The sequence below is a fragment of the Triplophysa dalaica genome, chromosome 6 (genome assembly GCF_015846415.1).
Source record: "Triplophysa dalaica isolate WHDGS20190420 chromosome 6, ASM1584641v1, whole genome shotgun sequence".
NCBI classification, from domain to species: Eukaryota; Metazoa; Chordata; class Actinopteri; order Cypriniformes; family Nemacheilidae; genus Triplophysa; species Triplophysa dalaica.
The window spans coordinates 21,526,646-21,553,788 of record NC_079547.1 but is presented as its reverse complement, the minus strand read 5'-3'; the positions used below and the strand labels follow the sequence as shown (position 1 = coordinate 21,553,788).

General features: G+C 36.6%; 1 protein-coding gene across 1 annotated transcript in view; it reads left to right on the top strand.

Annotated features, from left to right (window-relative positions):
- ca16b (carbonic anhydrase XVI b) overlaps positions 1-27,143 on the top strand; it is a 72,663-nt gene that overhangs the window by 11,041 nt on the left and 34,479 nt on the right. The window contains exons 2-4 of the mRNA XM_056751192.1: positions 4,546-4,632; positions 23,895-24,074; positions 26,782-26,930. Coding sequence (XP_056607170.1) covers positions 4,546-4,632; positions 23,895-24,074; positions 26,782-26,930 — 416 coding nt within the window. The remainder of the gene's footprint in view (positions 1-4,545; positions 4,633-23,894; positions 24,075-26,781; positions 26,931-27,143) is intronic.

The following is a 27,143-nucleotide window of genomic DNA, read 5'->3' as shown; positions in this document are numbered from 1 at the left end:
CATGCAAACACATTCCCTCTGAGAACCGGTCTGCCGAGGTGGCACCTGCTGATTCGTAGCTGATGTTGTGAAGGCCCATGGGAAAGTGCTTCGAACTAACCCTACTTAAGCACTAAACGACCGTGTGCTGTATTTTAGATCGAACCCCAATATTTACCCTCTGTAACAAGCATTGGAAAATCATTAGTTTACTCTTTAACATTGATAAACGGTTTCTGATAGCGGAAGCTGATAATACTCAGTCTACGTTGCCGTCCATCTGGGATTAAACAATGAACAAAGCCAGACAGGTAGCTAACCAATGAGAGCGGTTTTAATTGCTTACTAACCAATAAGAGTGGACGTAATTGCTGCGATGGAGAGAATCGACTTAGTACAGCCACTAATTAATCTCCAAAGTAATGATGCAAGTGAGGGCAAGAACCAAGTGAAGGATAGGAAAATCAAGTCTGTTTATGCTGGAGAAGCAGCCGTGCCGGGTGTCTTCACCCGCGAGACCAAGTCACTTTTAAGCACTTTGAAGTGAGATAAAACGAGGAATTTCAATTCAGCTCGGAGACGGAGACAGTGTCGTTTTAAATAAAAGGGAAATGCTTTATTTAAGCATACGCAGATGAATTGCGTTCTACATGATAATTGCTTATTTAAAATACAGTTAACTCAAAAGTTAAGCATTTTGTGTAGCTTTTTGATGTTTGACAGTGTTTGTCATTGTATGCTGTCTTTTTACGAATAAAAAAAGGTGTGCATGTTCTCCTTTGGTAGGTGCAATTTTCGCCTCTTTATCACCAAACTTGCAGGTTACTTCTTGCACTTATTTTTACATGCATTGAAGTCAAATGTTGTCAAATGATAAATCATTATAATAACCTGAAAACTTACAAAAGAAAAAAATATAATTATGGATTTCTGCTTCAAAGGTCAAATGTGAACTATTTCTATCTACATTGTTTCTACAGTATCCCTATATGGACAAACTGCTTTACAGAGCGTGTTTCGTTAATATGTTATCTCCTTCGGCAAAGAGGTGAAAACGTAACAACATCTTAGTCCTATATCAGCCACCATAGTGCTTCGAAAGGAAGGGGTGCCGCTAAATTTCATACAGTGGCCCTTTAAAGAAAGTGTCTAAATGAATCTTGTTTCATGAGGTTATATTTTAGGTCAAAATATTTCTAAGCCTGCATATATTTCTAAACTCTTGATTACATTTGTTTATACCAGTAAAGTATTTTTAAGGGTCAAATTAGGTAGAAATGGTGTAGCTTATTAAGGTGACCACAGATTTGTCACTTTGCACAAAGACCCAGATGTACTGATAACAGCTTCTTCCTGACATGTGATCAGCCATATGGTTCAAAAGCAGGAAAACGGAAGCTGTTCAAAACTACAAAGGTGAGCATAAAAAGGCCGGTGTTATTCAGACTTTTTTAATTGTCTCATGGTAACATTGGGGGGGTGAGTTCTCACCAGGAAGCTTTGAAACACGGAGAGTGAGATAAGCAGGACCTTTCCAAAGCCAAGTGGAGAGTAGCAGAGCACACCAGTCACAGCAGGAGAAACTTGTACTTTTAGGGTACTGGCGCTTGAAATATTTATATGTCTGGAGGTGAAAAGCTATCCTACGCAACCCAGCATGCATCTTTCTGATGCACACCAGGAAGTGTACACTTCAATACTTTTGATTTTATCCCATCATTTCCAGCAGCCTGTGGTTTCGTGAACCACTTTTCAACCTTGTTGCAATAATATACGGGAATTATTAGGACTGTTAAGGGATAAAGACATTTTTATACTAATTAGTGATTAATCTTAGATTTCCCACTAACATAATAAACCTAAGGTTATACATTTTAATGATGCATTAAGTTCTTCCGTTACTTATTGAAACAAATTATCTACTAAAGATTTTGATACAGTTGAGTTTATACAGATGAAGAACGTCTGTCCTGAAGACCTGCATCATTGAAATGACTACAGCATTTTCAGATATAAGCAATCATTAGGCAGGGTGCGAATCTTTCAAGCAGCTCAGATAAGTTTGCCTCAATAGCTAACTACATGTACATTATATTCAGAACTCAGAACTGTAGTTTGGAACAAATGTATGAAAGGTTTATATAAAGTACAAGGCAAAAAAGATGCTCATCTACACAATTAAAGTTAATTTGTCCTGTTAAAAAGTCCTAAATAGTAAAAGGGTCACCATTGAACAGTGAAGAAAGTGTGTGTTTGATCCAAAAGTAAAGATGTTTTTGAAGTGCAACAAAATGCTAAGAGAAGCACATTGAATATCCATGCAAAGAGCAGTTTGTAGAAAACATTCTCAACAAGACTAACATCTACATTTATTCACCCAGAAGTTTAAAATCAAGTTATTTTTTTATTTCAAGCAATTAATCATTCACTTTCATTGCCGCTTATTTGAATAGCTGGCCAGAGAAGGAACAAAGCTAGAGTAAGGCCGTGTTCAGACTTGACTTCTTTTTCGAAAATGCTAGCATCTGTTTTAAATTAAAATCCTATGGAGTAAACCTCGTTTTCAAAACGCTTTTTTAAACGCCAGCGCCGGGGTCGTTTTCTGCAGCTCAGGGCGTATTTCGAAGTTGAAAAAAGTTCAACTTTTCTGAAAAAAATGCCCTATGTGAAGCTCCTTTTCACAGCTTATGAATGACAATCGAGTATTGTGTCGTTTTCATAACAACATGGGAGGGAGGTGATTGGTCGAGCAGGATCAAGCTTGATGAAATCAAATCGTGGCCGAAACACTGGTCGGAGCTTAGTTTTCTATAAATGTAATTTAAACTTTCACTTTCAAATACTTTTGAAAGAATTTCTATCCAGTTTTTAGCATTTAAATATGTGATTAGTGATTGCAAATGCGCTCTATGTTTATACTTCAAATAGACTTCCATTACACTGCATATCTGCTTATGCACAGACGCAGCCTCTGAAGTCATGGCGTTCGGCTGCTATTTGTCTCAAAATGCGTCCAGCTTTTACTAAAAATGTGCTTTTATCAACCTTTTTTTGTCAAAAAAGATGTCAAGTGTGTTCATGGCCTAATGTGACATTACTGGCTTACTTCATTATCTACATGCACACACACATTTGATGTGATGTAAAGTCTGGAATATTCTCTTTAATTTTCCCACAGCTGCATTCTGTGTATGTAGCAAAGTTCAAAGTAGGGAAGGAAGGAGGCGGGAACCGGCAAACGTTAGACAAACTTTAATCAAAATAAACAAACATAAATACAAACACATGTCCGGGCCCGGTCCTCTCTCGTTGTAGCCTACATTCTGCCGCTCGTCCTTTTATGCTTCCGATCCTTCCGGCCCCGCCTCACGGCTCCCATCGTTACAGTGTAATTTGAATAAAACTTTCTGATTAGGAAATTAATTCTGAGGTACTTTAATTGATCAGTAGATCAATTCATGAACTCTCACTTGACTGGTGAATAGAGGTCAAAAGAAACTTTCTGTTTGTCAAGCATGACCTGCTTTTACTCGTTCAGAATTACAAATTCACTTCTTTGGTTATTATGGCATCCAGAACTTAAGCTATAGTGTGATTGTTTGAGGGTCTGGAGCCCTGTTGTGTGGTCTTTATGGGTTATTATTAGTGCTATTATTACTTTTGATTACCTCATGAAGAGTCACTGCATGTGAGCGTTTCTTATGGTCTGGGTTTTGAGGTAGGATTTTTACCTTTAGAAATTCTTAAACCTGCTTTAAACCAAAGCAAGGAGATGTAAATTGCATTATGAGAAATTTAGCGGCATCTAGCGGTGAGGTTGTAAATTGCAAACAAAGGCTCACTTCATAACTCCACCCTCTCTTTTGAAACCTATGGTAGTTGACACAGGATTAAGATGTCGTCATGTTTTCACTTCTTTGCCGAAGGAGATAACGTATTACGATACTTGGTCTGTAGAGGAGTTTGTCCGTTTAGGGCTATTGTAAAAATAACATTGTGAATTTCATGTTAGGGGACCCGTGGTAGATAGAAATAGCTAATTTTAAGGTAATAAAAAAAGAATGTCTCATTATATACGGTCTTTATATACCTCTGAAGACATTGGAATATATATTATATTGCATTTCTGTCAGTAGATCTGCTGCATCATCTTTTAAACAGACTCACAATGTGGAAACACTATCGAAATTGTGGAAACAGAGAAATACGTACAAAAAAACATCTGTGCACCTACACACAAATAGACTAACATGAGTTAAATTTAAATGTAATCATGTTACAGAATTTGAACAGTAATATTGGCCATATGTCAAAATAACAAGCGTTTATGCAACAGTGCTGACATTTTGGAGTTTGTTTTGTACACAATGTCTGTGTGTATTTTGTGTCTGTATTTATTATTCAAGCAAACTAAGTGTTGATAACCATGTTAAGGTTTTTTTGCAATAATGACTTTACATTATCTACCTCAGCTCTTTTCTCATTGACAATAATGTGTTGCATTGTTTAATTCAACGGTTTTTGGAAGAGTGTCCATTATGGTGTCCTGTGATTTATCTCCGACAGTTTCACGTGTGAAAACAGAGGGTCAAGGCATTTCGGACCCCCAAAGAGAGCGGAGGGCAGCTGGGGAACCCTATTGGGCGTATTCAGGTGGGTCATGTTTTTCTTTACCCAATAAACAATGCTTGTGTACCCGCAGCGACCAGGAAGCAATAGCAACATTGTTTACTCGGCACAAGCTTATCTGTCCGTGATGAATCAACCCTGTGGGGAAATTCAATGTGTATATATCCTTCGGAAAACCTGCAGGTGGATTTGGTTTATTAGTTTAGGTTGAAACAGCAGAAAAAAAGAACATTTTGGAGGCAGTAGACAGAATCAATGATAATATTGAATGCTTTATCTCTTTTTTACATAATCTATAACTCATCTAGCTCAGCAGATTTTACTTGGAATGATGCAGGATATTTTATTGCATACCTCTTGAGCATTTTTGAATGTTATAAAAATGAATCAATAAGCGACAGGCATGAAGTCAATAATAACTGTTCCTATCACTTCACTCTTTGTCTGTCTTTTCTCTCCAGCACATTCTTTGTCGTTTTACATTTTTGTCTTCTTTTTTCTCTCTCATCCCTCTCGGCTGTTCGCTTCATCAGCTTTGACAGATCAGTGTTGGGTAGCTTTTTGCCAGATTTCTGACTTCTGTTGGTGCTCTGAGAAAAGAAGAACATTTGTGCCCGTGGTTCCAGCAGCCCTTTAGCATGGAATGATCTTTAAATGGTGCTTTTCCTTTCTCTCGCGTTTCCTGGCAGCCATATGTGTGTTTATGATGTGAAGTCGTGCGACAAGCCCCGCGGGGCTTTCTCCCTCGGCACGCTTGCTGTAATAGGCAACGCATGCATATTTGAAATGTCGTTTTCGTGATCCAATGATCTATGTCAAAGAGAAATTTCTTTGGTTGTTATTCAAGTCTTTGTATAGGAAATGAGATGTCTTAAAAGCATTGAATGTTTCAGAATTTGTTCATAACAAGAGCAAACAGAGACTTTCGAGTGTGCCTCCTGTTTCCCAGATTCTCTCCGGAGAGAAGACAGTAATCCCAAGTCTGTCTTCTCTAGAGCTACAGAAATCTTAATGTGTGCTTAAAATTGACACAATACTCTGCAATCAACATTATACTGAGAGTTTACAATAAAAATGCAACATTTTTCATTAAATTCAACAAAATAATTTGTGTTGTGCTATATCCACAGTAATAGCTTTATCCTTTTAAGGCCAGTTCACATCATAATTATAACAAAAAACAGCCATTGAAATAAGAGACCTTTTCAAAATCAGTTGGTCTGATATTAAAATTTACCATTTATATGTGTTTAAAAAATTATCATTTTTGTTTCATTCTGTGAACTACTTACAATATTTCTCCCAAATAAAAAGTTTATATTTATTTCCAGAAAATGAAAACTGGAGAAACAGATCAAAATAACAGAAAAGATTATCTGTGTTTTTTCAGACCTCAAATACTGCAAAGAAAATAAGTTTATGTTCTCTTTTAAGCAATACAACACTTATATTTGTACATGTATTTAGGAAAAGTTAAAAAATGATCCTTATGAAATGACCCTTTTAGTGTGTCTTGCCATGCTGTCAGTCTTTCAAATTGCTTTTGGATGATCCGGTTTGATTTTGTTAAAACGCTACATACTGTGCACAAGACTGGAATCACCACAATACATCTAGAAATGCTGATGAAATGAAAATTTGGAATGGTCTTAAAAAATTTTCCGCGGCTGGATATTAAAATGATAACCATTACATCGTCCACACCAACAGAACTACATTTGTTCTAAGCTCACGAGCGGCAGTTTCGCATTTTAAATGCGTTAGCCCCTTAAATTGAAATGGATTTTGATTCATGAGGTGAAACCATCGCTCTGAAAGTTATCCCAACAATATCATTTCCCTTCATCATTATACTGTAGTCGTGGTTTGGACTGGAGAACGTCCTTGGTGTGAATTTTTGAGTTGTTTGAATTTTAAGTTCATTTTAAAGAAATCTAAAATATACATCAAACATACAGTAATAAAGAACTCAATTTAGTCTCCTTGTACATAAAAGATGCACAAATGTGCAATAAAAATGTGCATCTGGGTTTGAATCAGGATTTCTCTCTATATACAATCTTTTGAACAGGTTTTTTCTACTTAAGGATTTTTCTGATGCTTTAATGAGGCTGTAGTCGGCAACTCAGAAGCAAGCAATAGCTGCCTATTGTATGTGGATTCATACTGACTTTTTCTCCACTCTCTAGTCACTTTAACTGTCACTTTTTCTTTTTTAGAATCAATTTCATTGTTTTGCAGCATGTCCGTGTCAGAGAAATGCTTTGTGTTTTAACTGTCAAGTGAAACCTTTTGCCAAAATCACCAGGTGGTCTGACTTAAGCACATGTGATTCTTCAAGCAAAAGAGACAGCTATCTACATTTTGGATACTGTTCTGAGGGTTTATATTTTTTAAGTAATATTTCACCCAAAAATTCTGTTTTATTTATACTGGAATGATATTACATGAGGGTGAGTAGATGATGACAATTTTTATTTTTGGGTGAACTATCCCTTTAAAGAATGTTGGTAGAGAACACCTGCCATAGCCAGTCACTTCTATTGAATGAACACAAAACCAATGTTAATGGGTACCACCGTTGCTCGGTTACCAGCGTTCTTCAAAATATCTTCTTTTGTGTTCTGCAGTAGAAAGGAGGACAAACAGGTTTTAAATGACAAGAGGGTAAATGATGAGAGAATTTTCATTTTTGAATGAATATCCCTTTAAAGAAGCAGATTGTTTTGGGTAACAAAGTAAGTGTGAAAACTAAGTGCTCCAATGATAGATATTTACAGTTTTAAGTTATCTGGTAAGTTGATTAAAAAGCAAGTTTTGATGCCATTGGACTTTAACCCACGTAAAGAAAATAATGAGATGGTGACAGATATGGATTGCAATTTTTAAACAGTACTGCTTGAGTTCTCTCAAAATGCACTTTGTAGTTTTGTTAAAAATATCATGATTTGGTGCCATATTTGATTCAGTCAGCAACAACCAGAAACTTCAAATTATTATATAACATAATATGTTGCAATTCATTTCCACTTCATAAAAAAATAACAAACTGAATAGTTTGACTGTTGGTCTTCGACGTCTACACCCAAATGCTTTTCTAAACAATCCCTTAATTGGAGCCCCTAACTTGCGAGTGATTTTTCAGTTGAACCCCCAACATCAGTCAGCAAGGCTAACAGGCTGTTTATGAAAGCTGCTCAATAGCTCTTCTCAGTTTAGGCTTTCAAGTTCTTTAAAATTGGGTGACTACTGAAGCGTCGTGCTTTCTTTTGAAGAGTCGATTTGTTTGCGTGTGCCTGTATCGAGTCTAACCGGAATGCACTCGAACTTTTAATGCTCGCACAATCATTTCAGCGCCAGAAGGATTCCGCAGGCTTACCGCTTTACCTTTTCCCTCCCATAAACCTATTTTCACAGCGAACGCAAATCAAAGCTTGACAGGTGCATGAACAATTACAGATTGCCAAGACCGCCTTCTATCTAAACTCTATTTTAGGAGTTACACATTTGCATTCTGCAATTTAATGTGAAGAATGAAGTATGAAAAGTATGAAGTATGAAAATACGAGGGTGAAAATAACATGGAGATATCTTAGAGAATAGGGATGGTATTCATTTGTTGGTTAGGATGAAGTATTGGTTTCAAGCCTTTGGTACAGTTCAGTGTGAAGTGAAACAATGAAACAAGGTTTGTGTATATTTATATTATAAAATGCTTTTTCCTAAAGTAACTTACCGATCATTAAAGTTTCATTTTATCAGTAGCACATTCAAAGTGTAAAGGAAACATGAGATGAAAAAATGTATTGTTCAAAATGTGTGATTGTCACATTTATTGGACTGTGATCGAAGCGGATATGATGGATAATAAATCATAAATCTTATTTTCGTATTTCATCCTTATCTTTCTACTTGGCATTACCACTGTTTATTCCACCTTCATTCTCTGCTCACATTATCAGTGTTACTTTGTGTTGTAAACATGAAAATTAGGTATCTGTTTTTCCAAATGCTTACAGAAAAAAGCATGTTTTCACGTGCGATCCCATGGAAATTGCCATAACGATATTTCACATGTAACCGCATACTTGTGCACATGTGACGTTCATTTGGATTTCTGTATGAGTGTAGTCATTTCAAATAAATCGGCATTGTTTTTTCAACTTTTAAAGGTTTTATCCTCATCAAACTCTCTCTCTGTCAGCTGGCTGGTGTGGGTAATATAAAAAAAATCACCAAACAAATATTGATCTGGAGATACTCATAAGAAGCAGGGTAAGCCTTTGCTTTCACAACAGCTACCTGAACAATATCAAATGGAATATTCCACCATTTTATAGGTAAAAAAAGCCTCCAGTACTGTGAGTGATGAAGCAGGTTGAATCTATTTCTCACTGTGTGCTCAAGAACTTTTGGAAAGTTCAGTGATGCTGGAGACAGGTGATCATTAACCAAGACTTTGTTTAACATTTACAGTAGTACGCATCCATTATCTTCCCGCCACATGTTTGCGATGCATGATGGGACAGTGTTTGGATTTTAGCAATTATCTCCAATTAGATTTCTATATATAAGATTCCTAATCTTTCTTTAGGGTTGCGGTTGATAACTAGACATTTAGCTGATGCTTTTACTCAAAGTGACAAAGAAAACTTTGGGTTGAGACGTAGATTTGAGAATCTTGCTCGAGGGTAAAATGGTGTCACAGCTCAGAACCCCTAAGCTTCTACTTTTTGACCCCAAGCTTTAGCGGCTACACCATTTAATACAAGTGACTTTCTTTGTCACTTTGGAAAGTAACGTTCTTCCGAAGTGCCAAAACAATCATAAAAATGTTTTCCTCGCTAGTGACGTTAGGTTTAGGGGTGGGCTTACAGGAGGGGCTTCAGTATTGTTTTCTCCTAATAATTAGAGATGCACCTATATATCGGCCAATAATCGGTATCGGACGATCATTTTATAACTGCCAATGATCATGTGCGATATAACCTGTCAACCAAAAAGAGAAAGAAAAATGCATCGAATTTGTTCGCTGAAATGTTAAGAAATATCACCAGTTTGATGTTCAATGGTAATAGTCATTATATGAATTGATGCCATTCAAAAGGTAGGAAATATAAGGTACAATTTAGTTGAGGCGAGTTAATATAACCACCATACTATCGGCATCGGCAGATATCACTCTGAATAATCTGTTATCGGTATCAGTGGAGAAATGTAGAATTGGTCGACCTCTACTAATATCGTCTGATTTTGAAAGATTCATATTAAGCGTATATTTATGAATTAGCCACCTCGTAAAGTAGTTCCTGTGAGATCAGGTCAGCACTATGGAGCGTGCAGGGTTAAATCTTTTGCCGAAAATACTAAATCACGGCAAGATGGAGAGGAAAAAGGCGAATCGTTAAAACATATTACTTTTTCCTTATTGCTCAAGGGTCCTGGATTTATTTCTACTTATCTTGGTGTTGGCCTTGGATACAGAGAGTTCCAAACAGCAGCTTTGCAATAAGTTTTAGCTTTGTGAAATTCTTTATATAAAGTTATTGTCGAGAGTTTCATCTCAAAGGTTGCCGAATCAATTTGGCGGTAATCTCCGGGCTGTACTATTTTTTTCATTTCGTTTTATTTCAGCTTTTCTGTGGCTTTTATTGACAGAGTATACATATAATATGAAAAGCAAGAAAAGATGGGCAGAATATCATCTTTGTTTTGAGATCTTTTCTGAAATGATGTATTATGTATATATGTCAAAATAGACACAAATGAGAATTGAACTTGCATTTCTCAGTTGAGCCTCACATCGCAATATGGTCCAGAACGAATGTTGCAACCACGAGACAACCGCTGAGATGAGGCTGTTTCTTTTTGCATTTAGCAAATTTTTTGCAGTTTCAATAGCCTGGACGCCACTTCCCCTGGCTGATGCAATTTGTCAGTGACTGACATTTGCTGTCATAAGTTTATAGACTCTGTATAAATAATATTCCCTTTTATGACAGATGCATTTGCAATTCTGCCACTGACAGTTCTTTTTGCAACTTAGTTATGCAACAAATTGACAGGCATGTGAAAGTGCCAATTGTCAAGTGTTTTTAATTGCAGAGACTTACGGCTAATTGCATGTCAACCTCATGCGACATACCTGTGCCGCTGTATTTTTTATTGTAAATTACTTTCTTTATAACTTTTTAACGTTATTGTACTTTTTTAAGTCAAAAGTGTTAAAAATTGGAAATTTAACGTCATTTACATTTATATAAGAAGACAAAGATTTTATATAAGCAGAGGTAGGAAGCTGGGAACCGTCTCCAAGGTGAGATTTGATTATGCGTTATTTAAAATGTGTGCACTAAAGTATTTTTCAAGAAAGCGACAGATAATATGCCACACTGTAGGGTTTCCCTCAGGGGGAATGAGCGCGCATCATTACTCATATTTTTCTCTCATATTCTGCCAGATTTTCATTTTCTTCTTGTTCCCACTCTCTCGCTCTCCGTCGCTCCATCATCTATTTCTTTTCCTCCCGCTTCTTCTTGCTATATCTGAACAAATATTCACTTTGTGCTAAAAAGAGAATATCTGTATTTGACAGACATCCATCGTCACAGCATGCGATTATTACAGGAAACATTTGTAAATTTTGTTTACACAAACACTGCGACTATGTTGGGTGCATCTGGGGCATTCCGGCTGTAGTTTATAAGGTGGAAATTTGTTCAGAATGACTTATTCTGCAGGTTTTAGAGCCGGTTAAGGATTTTATGATTGTTTACTACATGATTTCAAAGATGTAGATGTGAGCCTGCTGTGGTTGCTTGCTTAAATAAATTGGATCAGCTTCCCTCGTATCAATTTAGGGTGTCTCTGGCAACCCTGTGATTGACGGGTCAAGATGGCAAACCTGCATGGTTATGCAAGCGAGCCCTGGTAATTTGCAATGATAAATTGCTAAGACAGGAACCAATTTGTGCACGAAATCAAGCTCATATCTTCCTCAAGCTTTTGGAAGCAAAGTGTCTGTTATCACTGAGAAAAACATTCATTGAGATTTCAAATAGGAAAGGATGTGTTTAACATAATGGAATAGTGTAACAGAAGGAAATGCTTAGAATGATGCGTTCAGGTTATTTAGAGAGACTGAATACGAAGTTGGGAGAAATAAAGCACTTGTCCTTTTTATGGTCTGATGTTATTAATTATTTCCCCTCTGCAATCACAGAGAAGACAAAGATATTTGAGTGGAAGTCAATAAAGACGTTTGTATTGGAAGAGGAGCGAGAGATATCGATAGAGTTTGGTCGTGGTACAGTATGTTTCTGTCTGCGTCTGGTACCAGAGGAAAATATTATTGCTCAGAGTTTTCTGTTTTACAGAGTGTTTACAGTTTGTGGCACCAGCCCTTACTTTGGTAGCACCTGAGTCGTGGGGTGAGATAAGAAAAAAATCACTAAAACTTCATTCAAATGTGTTTAATTCATTAAAAAATCATATGTATGTATATGAGATTTAGCAGCATCCAGTGGTGAGGTTGCGAATTGCAGCCAATGGCTCACTTCACAGCTAACCCCTCCCTTTCGAAGCACTTTGGTGGCTGACTGACACAGGACTAAGATGTTGTCACATTTTAGCTTCTTTGCCGAAGGAAACAACATGTTTACAAAACGCACTCTGTAGAGCAGTTTATAATAATAATAACAATTTTTTCACATCTATATAGCGCTTTTCTGGGTACTCAAAGTGCTTTACATGGAAGGAGAGAATCTCCTCAAGGACCACCAATGTGCAGCATCCACCTGTTTTTAAACAACGCGCTTTGAATAGAAGTTTGTCTGTTTAGAGCATTTGTAGAAACAACATGGCGAACTCCATGTAAGGGTACCCGTGGTGTATGTATATGTAGAAGTAGCACGTTCTAAAGTAATAAAGGTAATAGGTCTTTGTACACTTCTTTAGACATAGTTATGTATTTTATAATGCATTTGCAAAATTGCACAATATACAGTATGTTAATTAAGAGTAGACATTCTTCCAAATTGCAACAATTTACACTATTTTCACAGTCCCCTTGCATCCCAATGGTTATGCAATCGTGACCCTGGAGTAGGGGGTGGGGGGATGTTTGGTGAAACTTTCTTCTCCACCCATAACATCGTCTCCGCAGACAATGGATGTGATCTTATCATTGAGTCTGCACAGGAGGTGAGGAAATGACCACATCGGGGGCTGGACTGTTCAACAAGTAGTTACATGGTGTATACACTTATCTGAAAATGCCAGATAATAATTGACCTTTTCATTTGAAGTTTTTCTTAAAGTAGATTTTCTTCCGTTTGGAAACTGTTTTAAAGCGCCTGAAGCTACTGTCATCCTTGACCATTCATAATTCATGATATACTTGCTGGAACCATGCAAGGATGTATATTTAAAAAATAATGTCATCACAAACTGCATGAAAACTCATTCCTGCCTCCTGTGTACCACTAAAAAACACTGAAGCTACTGTATAGATATAGATTGCTATTGCTTCCAGTTGTTATTATTATTATTTTATTAATTTAATTATTATTTTGTATTTGTATTTCATAAATATGATGCAGTTCATATCTTTCAAGGCACCATCTCTGTGACGTGTAATATAATCTGTTTTATAATGTTATATATTTAATATTGTTTGCTATTAAGGATCCTTAAAATAAACTGTTCATTCAAAGATAATTGGAAATGTAAAATGAGGACTGAAGCATAAACCGAGTTTATAACTAAAAATCTGAACATTATGTTCCAGTCCTTTAGAAATCTTGGCAAGAAACCCAAATTCTCTTACTTTTAGCCTCCTAAATAAAGTTCCACACAGGGTGTGGAACAACATCCATTTCACGTTAACTCCGTAGAAGTACTCAGAACAGGAAATCACTTTTTTTAACACTGCAAAGTACCATAAGATGGAAGTTGATAATACCCGAGGAGAACATTGTTTTGTCTGGAGCACCACTCGCCATCTAATTAGACCCAAATAGGCGTTTGATTTATCATTTCCTGTCTTGCCTTGTTTCACCACGCAAGTGGAACACAACCAAAATGCATTAGAAGAATAGGTCAAAGATTAGCTTTCTAGAACATAATGTTCTTCATATACTAGAAGCGTTTCCACTGTACATTTAATGCATTTTATACGAGTACAATGTGCCTTACTTCTCCAGCAATAATGTTACACTGAGAAAATGAAGTACAAGTCACTTCTTATATAAGCTTTTTGCATTTGGTTATTGTAAAGTCCTCACATGAAACCAAGGGTGCATCCCAGAGGAAATATATTACGGATAAGTCAAACCAAGCAGTATAAAGATTTTACAAACATTTTGGGGAGGCAGAGTTCGAAGCAGTGGGTTTGGTATACTTGCGTACAAAGAACATGGGATGTGGATTCATTACTGTGTGGGCAAAACACAGTTAATCCTAATACACACGTGGAGACAGCAGGATTGGGTGTAATTTAGTACGAAAGGTATCAATTAATGAGTCTTGTTCTATTTCACCGAACAGCAACAAAGCCTGCTTTCCTGTAACACATTTTTAGCCTTATGAAGATTACATAATGTGTTAAAAGTTATTCAGGCACAAAGTAGGACATTTCAGCTGCTTGGAATTGCTTTGTGTTGGATGTACTGTTGTGTGTTTCAAATATTTGTAATGTTGTGTCTGTATTGTTATATTAAGTGTAACTTAATATGATCCCCATGCTAAAGAAATGTGTGATTGCTAATTGTAGAGCAACATAAAATAGTTTTTTAGGTTGTGTGCTGTTGTTGGGGTTGTGGGAAGTTGCTGAGGTTTTGCTATGCAGTTGCTACGGTGGCTATGCTTGCTTACAGGCAAGAGTGTCAAAAGTCTATCACCAAATCCTGGTTTGCCTTCTGATATAGTGGTGGTCTATGAGATTTTATGATTTAAAGAGATAGTTCACCCAAAAATTCTGTCAATAATTTCTCAACCTCAAGTTGTTTGGTTAAAGCAACTGAGATTCATGGGGCACCATTGACTGCCATTGTTAAAATAATTATTGTATATTTTTTTGTTCTGTTCTGTTCTGTCTGAACACAAAATAAATAATTTTGAAGAATTTAGCAAACAACAAACTGTTCTGGGGCAGTGGTAGGGATTGTCAATGATGCCCCAGAAATCGCAGGTGCTAACATTCTTCCAAATATCTTTCTTTGGGTTTAACGGTACAAATAAATGTATGCAGATTTGGAACAACCAGAGAGTGAGTAATTCATGACAGACATGTTCTCATATTTGGATGATCTATGCTTTAAAGGGCTAATAAAATATAATACCTTGATATTTAACATTTTAGTACCCTAAGAGTTTATGAATTACGAAGCGGGGCCTTTAGAGTTTTAAATCAGATACAATTCATAAAGTAAGATACATATTTACATAAGAATGTGTCCTAAATGTTCAATTTCATCTAGCTTAGCATCTAGTCTTTTATAGTTGATAATACTGGGAATTCAAGGCTGTGACAGTTTTCTTTGACTGAAAACGGCCTAAAACTGCAATCCTCTTCCAAACATTTATGGTAAGAAAGAAACATTATACCGTGCATCTGTCTTACAAAAGGCCTTTTGAGGTATATTCTGAACATTACTTTCTCTGCATGCTGCTATTTTATCTCAGTGAAATTTTGTGGGCATTTAAAGAAAACTGTCTTAGTTCCAAAGATGTTTCAGTATTTAGAGAGAGGGTTTTGTGATTAAACGTCTTCAGGATTCAAAATACGGTAATACCCCTGTTGATAAAAACAAGGTTTGCTGTTAAAGTAGGTTTTGAAGCTAGTTTGTGCTGGTTTAAGTTAGTCCAGCTGGTCATGTGCAGGTTTAAGCTGGTCATGAGCTGGTTGATGATGATCCTAAACCAGCTAAGGACCAGCTTAAAGCAGCTCCTGACCAGCTTAAACCAGCACAAACAAGCTACCATGCTTTAAAACCTACCAACACAATATGCTGTTTTCTTTTCACATATGTATGAATCATCCTTTGCATTCCAAACTGTGCACTTTTTTCTTCATTTTTTTGCAATTGTCATGGATGAGTTTGATCAATTCTTTACATTAAAGCTCCGTCATTTAGGCAGTGTTTATTGTGTCCCATTTCTCTTCAAATTGGGGACTTCATCTTATTTTCTCATGAATATTAACATGTGAAAGTTCCAGTCACCCATTTGCATATGCATATCTATAATCTTCTCACAAAAAGATTTTCTAAATTCTTTATTCCTGTAACTAACATGTTTAATTCTCTTTGAAGCGTAACAATTGTTTGTTGATTGTAAACCAGTCCTTTTGTGAAGCTCACGGTAAACCTTACTTATTCAAAACACAAAGCCCAAATAATGTGCGATTGCTAATGCTAGCAGCGCTGACTTTATTCAGACAGCAAAAGAGTTATGATGCCTGTTTTATGTATTTTTGGCAAGATTTACATCAGCGCCGTTCAGCCAGCTTGTTTCACACCACTTGAAGCTATCAATGACCCAGCAGAAGTGGCAATAACCGCAGGTCTCCCATCCAAACCCCAACCAGCTTCGCTGTCACTATCAATCGCGTCAGCGTCGCGTGTTTGTTTCCTGTCGACCGTACGCTGGGCGCAGACCGCAGAGGGTTAGATTGAACACGACTGGTGAGCGAATCCGTGCCAAAAAGTGTGACGGCTGCCAAGGCGTGCGCTGCGTGTCCCGTTTTCTCAGGGGGGCACAAAACAGACATGACAAGGCAATCACGCAGGCAGCGTTCCCGTGGCAACGGCAGTCGGGTTATTTATCTGCAAGGTTAATAAGATTACCGCTGGTAACGAAGATAGTAGATTGAGACAAACGTGTGCTTGTTTGACTGAGAGGAATGTGATGGAGAGTGCTAGCTGTTGAGCTAAGTGACTCAGCTAGCCTTAACAGATGGTGCTCAATACATACACGGGTTGTAAAACAGTTTCATGGCTGCCGTCCCTGGTTTTGGCTCCAGAAAGGATTTGAATGTGGCACTGAATATTTGGAAGCGTTTATATCATCTTGCATGCCCGCGTTTTTATTCACAGTTGCTTTTTGACACTTTTTGTTCTGCTTCTGTTGCATAACGCAATTACCTTTGCCAGAAAATGTTTACTTTTCAGATTTTTTCTCATAGAACATTGTTGCAATAGGACATCCAGGTCTTGTGGTGCCCTCTCTAAAGTACAATGTGTTATAACCTTATCTTTGGGACCCGGGCAGAGAAGTTTCATATTTTTTGAAATATGTGTTGTGTCTTTGTTAGACTTTTAAACACAAACTTTACAGAGGGTGTTGGACTGATATTTACAGAGATCACGCATGTTTTATTTTAACAACAGGCCAAGTCAATCCTACTTAAACTTTTCATAACAGCAGAGTTACTCTCTTATCAAGAGGCAATAATCACAGATATGCTCTTAATTCTTTCTTTAAAGCATTGCTTTTACCATTGCTTATAATTCATCAACTGTATAGCATTGAAAGGCAACCGTTTAGAATTTCATTAAGATTGTGATTTCATTTTTGTACTGTATATATAGTTATGATTATATATTTATATAGTCCATTTTGAACTTTGTTACATGAAGAAATCCAGATAATTATTTTTCTTTCCTTTTATTTTTGAAAAGGCCTGTTACACTTCCAAAAAAAGCGTAAAAGTGTTAGGGCTTGACACAAACATCAGAATAATAATAGATATTTTAATCAGCTTCTGTTGTTAGTCAAGTCAAGTCACATATAGTTGTTTACAGTTCGAGTCCCCAAATGTTTACAATTAAAGTTGAAAAACAGCTGATGTTATTGTTGTGTAATTCCCAACAATTCCAGGTCTGAGACGGAAGAGCCAGAATACAGTCGCTTTGTTCTCATTATCATTATCTCGCTCCTCCTGTTTCTTTCTGGGAATCAGATCACGCAGAATTAATCCAATTAGTGTCTCTGTTAATTAGTCTGCTATTCCAAGACTGAGATATAAATTAGAGCTTTCAAATTGTTTGGTGAGATTGTTTTGAACACTAATTAAAATGCAGTGAGAATCAAGAATTGACTGAGAATTGAATGAAAAATGTGAGCGAAAACGAAGGAAGGAAGGAAGAAAGAAAAGAGATACAGAATAAACAATGCGAAGGAAGGAAGGAAGGAAGCAAGGAAAGAAAGAAAGAAAGAGGAATGAAAGAAAGAGAGAATGAAAAATGATAGACAGAAAGAGAGAACGAAGAATGAAAAAAGAAAGAATGAAAGAAAGAATGAAGATACGAAGGAAAGAATGAAAAAGAGAAAAAATGAAGAATGTAAGAGAGAAAGAAAGAAAACACAATGCGAAGGAAGTAAAGAAAGAATGAAGAATGAAAGAGAAAGAATGAAGAATGAAAGAGAGACAGAATAAACAATGTGAAGGAAGGAAGGAAGGAAGGAAAAAAGAAAGAAAGAAAGAAAGAAAGAGGAATGAAAGAAAGAGTGAATGAAAAATGATAGACAGAAAGAGAGAACGAAGAATGAAAAAAGAAAGAATGAAGATATGAAGGAAAGAATGAAAAAGAGAAAAAATTAAGAATGTAAGAGAGAAAGAATGAAAAATGAGAGAGCAACAGAATAAACAATGTGAAGGAAGGAAGGAAGGAAGGAAGGAAGGAAGGAAGGAAGGAAGGAAGGAAGGAAGGAAAGAAAGAAAGAAAGAAAGAAAGAAAAATGATAGACAGAAAGAGAGAACCAAGAATGAAAAAAGAAAGAATGAAGATATGAAGGAAAGAATGAAAAAGAGAAAAAATGAAGAATGTAAGAGAGAAAGAATGAAAAATGAAAGAGCAACAGAATAAACAATGTGAAGGAAGGAAGGAAGGAAGGAAGGAAGGAAGGAAGGAAGGAAGGAAGAAGAAAGAAAGAAAGAGAAAGAGAAAGAAAGAAAGAAAGAAAGAGGAATGAAAGAAAGAGACAATGAAAAATGATAGACAGAAAGAGAGAACGAAGAATGAAAAAAGAAAGAATGAAGATATGAAGGAAAGAATGAAAAAGAGAAAAAATGAAGAACGTAAGAGAGAAAGAAAATAGAATGCGAAGGAAGTAAAGAAAGTATGAAGAATGAAAGAGAAAGAATGACGAATGAAAGAGCAACAGAATAAACAATGTGAAGGAAGGAAGGAAAGAAAGAAAGAAAGAAAGAAAGAAAGAAAGAAAATTTTAAATGGATTAAACATATTGCATACACCCATTGCGCCAGTTGTCATAAATCTTTAAAGTAGATGATATTGTTACAAGTTTATTGACATTTCCACTGTGCACTGCAATTTCATGACACTTACAGTACAGCGGCTATAAAATAGAATACAGCATTTCAGAAAAAAGATGATGAGCTGCACATTCAATTAATTATATAAATCAGTACATTCTACATTGCTATAAGTTGTGTGTATAAGCCATAACTGTGCCTATTAAAATTTCTTCACAATAGAAATTCATGCATTTAACTGCATTAAACACTCAAAGAGAGAAAGTGTTGCACGATAATTACATCTCTCAGGGAACAGTTTGACAACACACACATGTAGTGCACGGAGTCTCACGCTACCTTGATGTCGGGGTGTCAATAAAAAATTCAAAAGGGCTTTGAGGCATATAATATCTTAATATCAATCTACAGTGAAGCTCATAAATGCTTTTGAATGTCTTCCAGCGAATGCTCTCAAGAGCCGGTAAAAGATAACAAAGCCGCCAAAGCGAAATTCTTTCATTTAGTCATGAAAAAGAGTGAATAAGTAATTTCTTGAACTGGTGTGAAAAGGTTTAGTTTTTGGGTAACTGTTCTCTTGACCTTATAAACCTTTTGATCTGAAGATGGTTTGTTTAAATGTCTTAAATAAATGTTTTGGTTAAAAATTATAGATGTTGAAGCATCTTAGTTTCTTTCAGTGCAAAGAATTTTTTAATTAACGAGTTTTTTTTAAATGAATAATGGAGAAAAAGTAGTTTATAATAAAGGTAAAGAGGTTGGCTGATGAAATGATAGGAGACTCTTTTTTCCATTTTTAGTCACAGGGTGACTACACCAATTCCAAAATTGGATTTATTTACGATTTTTTGTCCTTAGTTTATGGAAAAAAGCTAAGCATATTAAATTAAATTGTTTGTGTATAAAGTAGTATTGATACTGCGTTCAGTATTTTTTTAGATGTTGACAGGTTGTAGTCTTTTGTATAAAAGAGTAGCATTTCACGCTACTTCTTTATAAGAACGTTATATTCAATTCAGTTTTATTTCTACAACGCTTTTCTCATTTCGCATTGTTAAAAACCAGCTTTACACAAAAATCACGAGTTTGCGACACTATGAAAGTCCACTATGACCCAATTTTTGCCTTCTCTAAAATATGTGTCATATCAACCACTCACGTTTTTTTTCTCATTCTGTGATTAAAAATGTATAGGTTTCACAATCTTTGATACGGTTAAAATTGTTTGCACTTTAAGACCGCAGGACATGAAAAGACGCCACGAAACTGTCAACTGTCTCCGCTCCATCAACACGTCACATAGTGGGATACGTTAAAAGCTGTTGCATCTCTATAACTTGTAAACCGCATTGTTACGGTGAACATTCGCCAGCCATTTATACCGCCCTCGAGAACAAACAAATTGTTAAAGCGACAGCCGCATAAAATTGCTCCTCACAAGGAGAGCAATCCACCCATTGCCCTATTGGAGAGGACGCGGTATCACTGTCACATCTGGAGAGGCAGACAGAACCGATTGTTTCGTCTGTGACGAGAAAAGATTAAACCGTTCAATGAAGATTTGTGGAGTGTCAGATAGACGGACAGGGGCAGCGTGCACGAAATACCGCGCCCTGAAAGCTTAAAATGAGAACGTCTTGGTCTTTTCACTAAGGTGCTAGAAACCCAGGTGACTAATTAATTAGAAGATCAGAGTGTATGGGGAATTCGATCGAGCTTGCGCAGGTGTTTCAGATCCGTTTTGGAGAAGATGGTGACCTGCATTTGCTGTGGGGGATTATGTCAAAGGGAGTCGAATTTAGAGAAGAGATTGAGCGTGTCTGGTGAAGTTTCTTTGTGTGCATATCCAACTCCTGCCGGGACGGAAGCCGACAGCTGGTTCGGTCTATCCGTGCCAGCACTAACAAATCAGAATGGAGAAGTCTGGCCCGGGGAGAAATCAATGGGGAGGTGGAACAGGGTAATCCGCCATTCATCTAAGATTCATATTAGCACTGTGACTGGGCAGAAGAAGCAAGAAGCTGACTGTGATCTCAAATGCTAGGCTAAAAGCACAGACGCAGAATCCTGAGGTGGTACATTGAAACGCTTCTGGATGTGTTAAAGTGGCCTACCTGATAGCACACATACATCTGAGAGACATTTACAGTATTTGATGTCTGCATTTACATCCGCAAGAAGTATTTTGTATTGTTTGCTTATCTGCAATACATCTCTGAGATGTTTCCTGTCAGATCATGTCATATAGATGTATAGAAGATGTAAAAAGATGTTTATTGGATGTTTTTACACAGCACATGTATTCCAGATCTGCAGATCTTTAGATGTTAAGCAGACATCTTACAGATGTGCCTGTGTTATCTGAACCTGATAGCACACATACAGTATATCTAGGAGACGTCTAGTTGATTGTTTGCATTAACATCTACAAGGTGTATTTTTTGATTGTTTGCTCATCTGCAATATGTCTTTGAGACGTTTCCTGTCAGATGTCATATAGGCATCTAGCCATTGTCTGTACGATGTTTTAGTTTAAAATGTACGTAAAACTGCCTTTTTAAGAGGTTTATCGGATGTTCTCACACAGTACATGTATTCCAGATCTGCAGATCTTTAGCAGACATTTTACAAATATACCGGTGTTTTCTGGACTTGATGGAACACATACATCCGGGAGACATCTATTTGATGTCTGCATTAACATCTGCAAGATTTTTTTTTATTGTTTGCTTATCTGCAATACATCTCTGAGATGTCAGATCATGTCATATAGACATCTAGAAGATGTCTGTAGGATGTTTATGATTTAGAATGTATGTAAAACTGCCTTTTCTAAGACATTTATTGGATGTTTTCAAACAGCAGAGGTATTCCAGATCTCCAGCAGACATCTTACAGACATACCTGTGCTGACGTGTTTGTTGACACAAAAAACAAGATAGCATTGGATCACAGAGTCAAAGTACTGTATACTTTTTGGGCAGTACAGTCCTAAAAATAGAAAATAAAACTAGTTACTTTTTAATTGTTGAAAATAGTGGATGTCAATTAGCAGAGCTCCAATGAGATTTCAGTCCAGTGCACTGGGCCAAGAACTTTCAGATGACCTACTTGTGCCCTCATTAATTGGGTAAAAGGAGTAACCTTTCCTTTAAAGTGAAGAACTGTGACTTTATTCTCTCCCAATGGAAACTTCTCTGGCCTTATTCTGTCAAACGGCCTCTTTCTCTCGTGGTCTCTGTGAGATATTGACTTTTATTTGGTCAGGGCATCTCAGGGTCTGTTCACACTTGGTTTGAGTGCTTGCTCTAAACCACAGTTCAATTTCATCCATTTACATTGTACTTTTCGGGGGCCGAAGCGCCGCTGTGATTTCTGTCACCCCCTCCGAATATCATCCGGACGTCACACTGGCAAAATAAGTGGTGCTGATCTGAGTTGGTATTTGACAGACCTTTGGCGCGAAAGATTAGAGTCAACATTCTGTGATCAGATCTTCAAGCCCGAGGCCAAATCTGATGTGCAGCTGGCTGTGAACCCGTGACACATAATAATTGCTCTAAAATGCAAGCCCTATTTTGACTTACCTTTGATTTATCCACATGGATTGACACAGAGCGGTGTGCGTGTGAGATAGCGTTGTGATGGCAACCGAGTACCTTTTAGACCAACCCCACGAGGCTTTTATATTCTTCTCCAACTTGCCGCTATCCAGACTGCCAGGAATCTCGAAGCGGATGGCCGTGATTATAAAATTATAGTGGTTTGTTAGATTTCCTACCTTGTTGTGGCTAAGAGTGTTTGGTTGTCATAGAAACGGCTATTTAATCTAAATGTAGAGGTCCCAAAATTGAACCTTTAGGCACCTGTAACTGAAATCATAATAACATATTACTGTGTACATTTGTCCTTGTGGGAGCCTAGAAAATTATGATTAAATAACTTTTTCTCTTAGCATTGGCATTCCTAAGTTAGTTTGTTACTTCCACAGTTTTGCCAAAGCGGAAAGGTGTTGTTTAGTCCCAATGTGTAAGGATATCTATAAATTGATGTGCTCCAAAAAATTGTGTAGATGTACTGTATAAAGAGGCAATTTCCACGCCTTCGCCAATAAGGTTCATTGATTTTTGTGATATCATTCTGCACTTCTGCTTTTCATCAGATTTCAGGCTGTGAGGTCAATTAAACGCAATTGGCTGTTTGAAAAGAAGGAGGAGCTACTCAGAACATCCCTCCCTAACTTTCTATTTAAGTGAAAAAGTAAACCAAGGCTTTGAACATTGCACATTCCAAGGCACATTAGGGGTCCTTAAAGAGACAGTACATCCAAAAATGTATCATCATTTACACACCCTAACGTCATTACAAACCTGTATTGAAAAAAGATGACTGACGTTTTGAACCAAACAACTTTTGGACCCCATTGATTTGCACTGGATGGAAACAAAAGACATTTCTCAAAATATGTTTTGTGTTCCATTAAAGAAAGAGTCATGTACAGCTTTTAAACAACATACGGGTGAAGAAATGATGACATCACTTTTAGGTGAACTGTCCCTTTAAGGTTATATTTAGTTTCCATCAACGTAATTCCATCCCCACGTTTGTTTATTTACTGCAGACCGTTCCATTTCACAGAAGATTGTTCGTCATATACTGTGTGGGAGAATTAATTTGATGTGCCAACCATTAACCAGTCTTTAATTTCCATAGACCATTTTGACATGGACTTTCATACGTCTGCCCCCACCGGTAATGAAACCATTTATCAGTTCAGTGCTTGGTGTTTTCCAACATGTGTGCTCGTATTTTCCCATCTTGGTCCGACACAGATAGCTGATGAGTTTCAAAAGATAGCTCAACCGCATCACAGAGAGGCAAGCTGATGTTTTGACGGAGGAATTTAGATCTGCTAAATGTTATTATAATGTTTTTCTATACCTAAATGTCTCAGAGACAAAAACTAAGCAATTAATTTAAATGTGTTTTCTCTTTTATCCTTTTGAAGGAACCCATGGACCTCGAAGATGGGCATCCGCCTACCCGGAGTGCGGAGACAGGAATCAGTCCCCAGTGGACATTCTGGATCAAGATGCTCAGTTCTCTCAGGAGTGTCAGGAGCTCACGCTAGATGGCTTTGAAACCAAGTCATCAAACAGAACCACTATGAAGAACACAGGAAAAACAGGTCCGTCCAAATCAAAACTCTAATGATTTTTAGCAACATAAAAAAATCATGCTCTTAGCCCAAGGCCGATCTCAGATGTTTAACTATATAAAAGTAATAATATACAGAGACTGCCGGCTTTCCATCGTGACAGACCATTGCATCAGATCTGGGAGGGTTTGAATGTTGTCTGCTCTGCTCAGCCAAAGTCGACGCCCAAACAAATATCAGACACGCGTGTCCACAAAGTCTGACACCTCCCCATTGATCTGTGCTTCCTTTTCTAGTCTCACTAAATTTTATGCAATTCCACTGGATTGTGCTCTAATGCCCTTACATCTTAAGACTGAAGGCCAAGAATAAAATGAATAATAAATGAAAAAATATAAAAAACTTGACATTTGATCATTTGGCCATATCACAATTTTCTATTATTAATATTTAATTTTTTTACATTAATTGTTATTAGTAATTTATTTGTAATCATTTTTTTATTATCAAATAATAATAATAATAATTGTTATTATTAATGTTAATAATAATAATTATTATTATTATATGTAGGCCTATTCTTATTCTTATAAGTTTCTATGCAATGTCACTTGATTGTGCTGTAATGCCTTTACATCTGTTGTGAAAATTCTGAACAACATTATTAACGGCTATAGGCCAAGAATAAGAATATATAATATAATATAAAAAATAAAATGAACTTGAAATTTGATCATTTGGCCATGTCTCTACAAATGTTTTGATTGTAAATGTTTTGATTATAAATGATAAGTTATTTTCCGTAATAATAATAATTATTATTATTTATAATTATTAGTATATTCCATTCCATTCCATTTTCTTCTGCTTATCCGGACTACCTCGGGTCACGGGGAGCCTGCGCCTATCTCAGGAGTCATCGGGCATCAAGGCAGGATTATTAGTATATTTATTCTGTTTATTGTTATATCATTTTAGTCATTTATGAGCAAAAGTTTGCACAATGCATCTTTAATAAACAATGATGAATAAAAATAAACAAAAGTGTCAATTTTTGTACATTAGGGATGCAATGCAGATAAAAGCAGAATGTACATACTTCCTAATGAATTACAGGAAATGGGCCACATGGCCAAAGTTGCCTTTTTGTATTCATAACACTATTTCTATTTCTCTTTTAATTTAAAAAAGATTTGAGGAAGCTCACCAGGACCAAAACACACAGTGTTGTAAAAACAATAGGAATTTCACAAACGGTTTCCAGAGCACAGCGTGAGATCTTTTAATCCGCAGCATCATCAGCCTCTCCTGAGTACCGCCAGCCTTTAGTCCAGTGTGTACAAACAGTGACGTGTGTGTATTTACCAAAAGATCCATCACTTCACAAACAACCCCTCTCATCCACCATAAACACTTTGTTTATTCTCATGCCATCCCTTTAGTTTGCTTAAGAATTAAACTCAGATCTCCACATGAGGGCTTTTGTGATACGAGGCTCGTATGAGTGGCTCTATGGATTTCTTCAAAATAAGTCAACACTCAGTGAGACACTAGAATACTGAATGTTTTATCCATATTAATATGTTGTGATGTAATTTGCCGAAGTGCCATAATAAAAGAAAACCAGTTAGCAGTTTAATATCTTGTAGACATATTGAATTTAAGTGCCCTCAGTATAATTCATCTGTGACGTTCTACCGATGAGAAACAGGGGGAATTTTTTCAGATATTTTGCACTCCCTGATTTACAGTTTTACCTGAAGTCAGATTCACAGCCACACTCTATGCTATAAAATGTCATTATCTGCCCGGTGCTATTAATTCAAATGATGATCAAATGATCATGATGGAGACGTTTCCCATGATTCCTTTAAAATCAATAATGCGGAAGTAATGAAAGTGGTTGAATTCTGTTAATTTGCTGTGAAAATGAAGTCTCGGTGACACCTTTTCTTCTTGCGAGTAGTTATTCTTTTTCAGCAAAACTATCAAAGGAAAAAATATATAGTGTATCTACTGAGGTGACACACATTTGAAGTTGTTGACCAATGCATTCATTAAAAAGACAAGAGGGCAATTTTTATTGTGGTTTAATGTGTCAAGATGTGTCAGGAGAGCCCATGAAACCAATCTTAATGTGTCCGTTTGGGACGGAGGAGAGAATACTCTGTTTCATCCGTGTCATTATTGATTTAATAAGTCCTTTGTCAACATAAAAAGAAACAAGTTTCCCTCTGTAGTATTTTATAGTTCTCTCCAACCGAAGCTTATAAATAAAACATGTATATGTGTATATACTCTATAAAAATTGACAGAGTTAAAGGAATAGTTTATCCAAAAATATTTTTCATTTTTTACTCGTCATCATGTCATTCCAAAGCTGTATGTCTTTCTTTCATTTGCAAAACACAAAATAAGATATGTGGAAAAATGTTGGAAATCAAATGACATTGGCCCCATTGACTTCCATTGTATGAACAGAAAACAACTGAAACATTTCTCAAAATGTCTTCCTTTTCGTTCAACAGAAAAAAATCTCATACAGGTGATGTTGAATAAATGATGACATTTAGCTGTTCTTAAATGATATCTGAAAGTATATAACCATTGAAAAAAATGACACGTCTCATAACCTGTATTGTTTCCGTTATAACTCTTAATAGCTGATAATGTTTGTTAATGACTTTCTCTATGAACACTTTTTCACCCAATCCTTGATTCTTGTCCCCTTATACAGTTTCTATCGTACTGAAGAATGATTATTTTGTGAGGGGTGCTGGTCTACCCGGTCGTTTCAAAGCAGAGAAGGTGGAATTTCACTGGGGTAGCACCAATGGGTCAGCTGGTTCTGAGCACAGCATCAATGGAAGAAAGTTTCCAGTCGAGGTAAATCAATCGTGTTTCCTGCTCAAAATATCTTATTAGGATGGATTGAAGAGGAGGAGGTTACTAAATGAGTTCAAGGATTCCACCTTGACTTGTGAAGGTTGAAAGAAGTGTGTTAAATGGAGGACCTTGTAATGAATTGCAGATCAATGCGTTTTATTGATTGCCGCATTTCACACAAGATCTAGGATATTCAGCTTCCTTTTTGCCCTT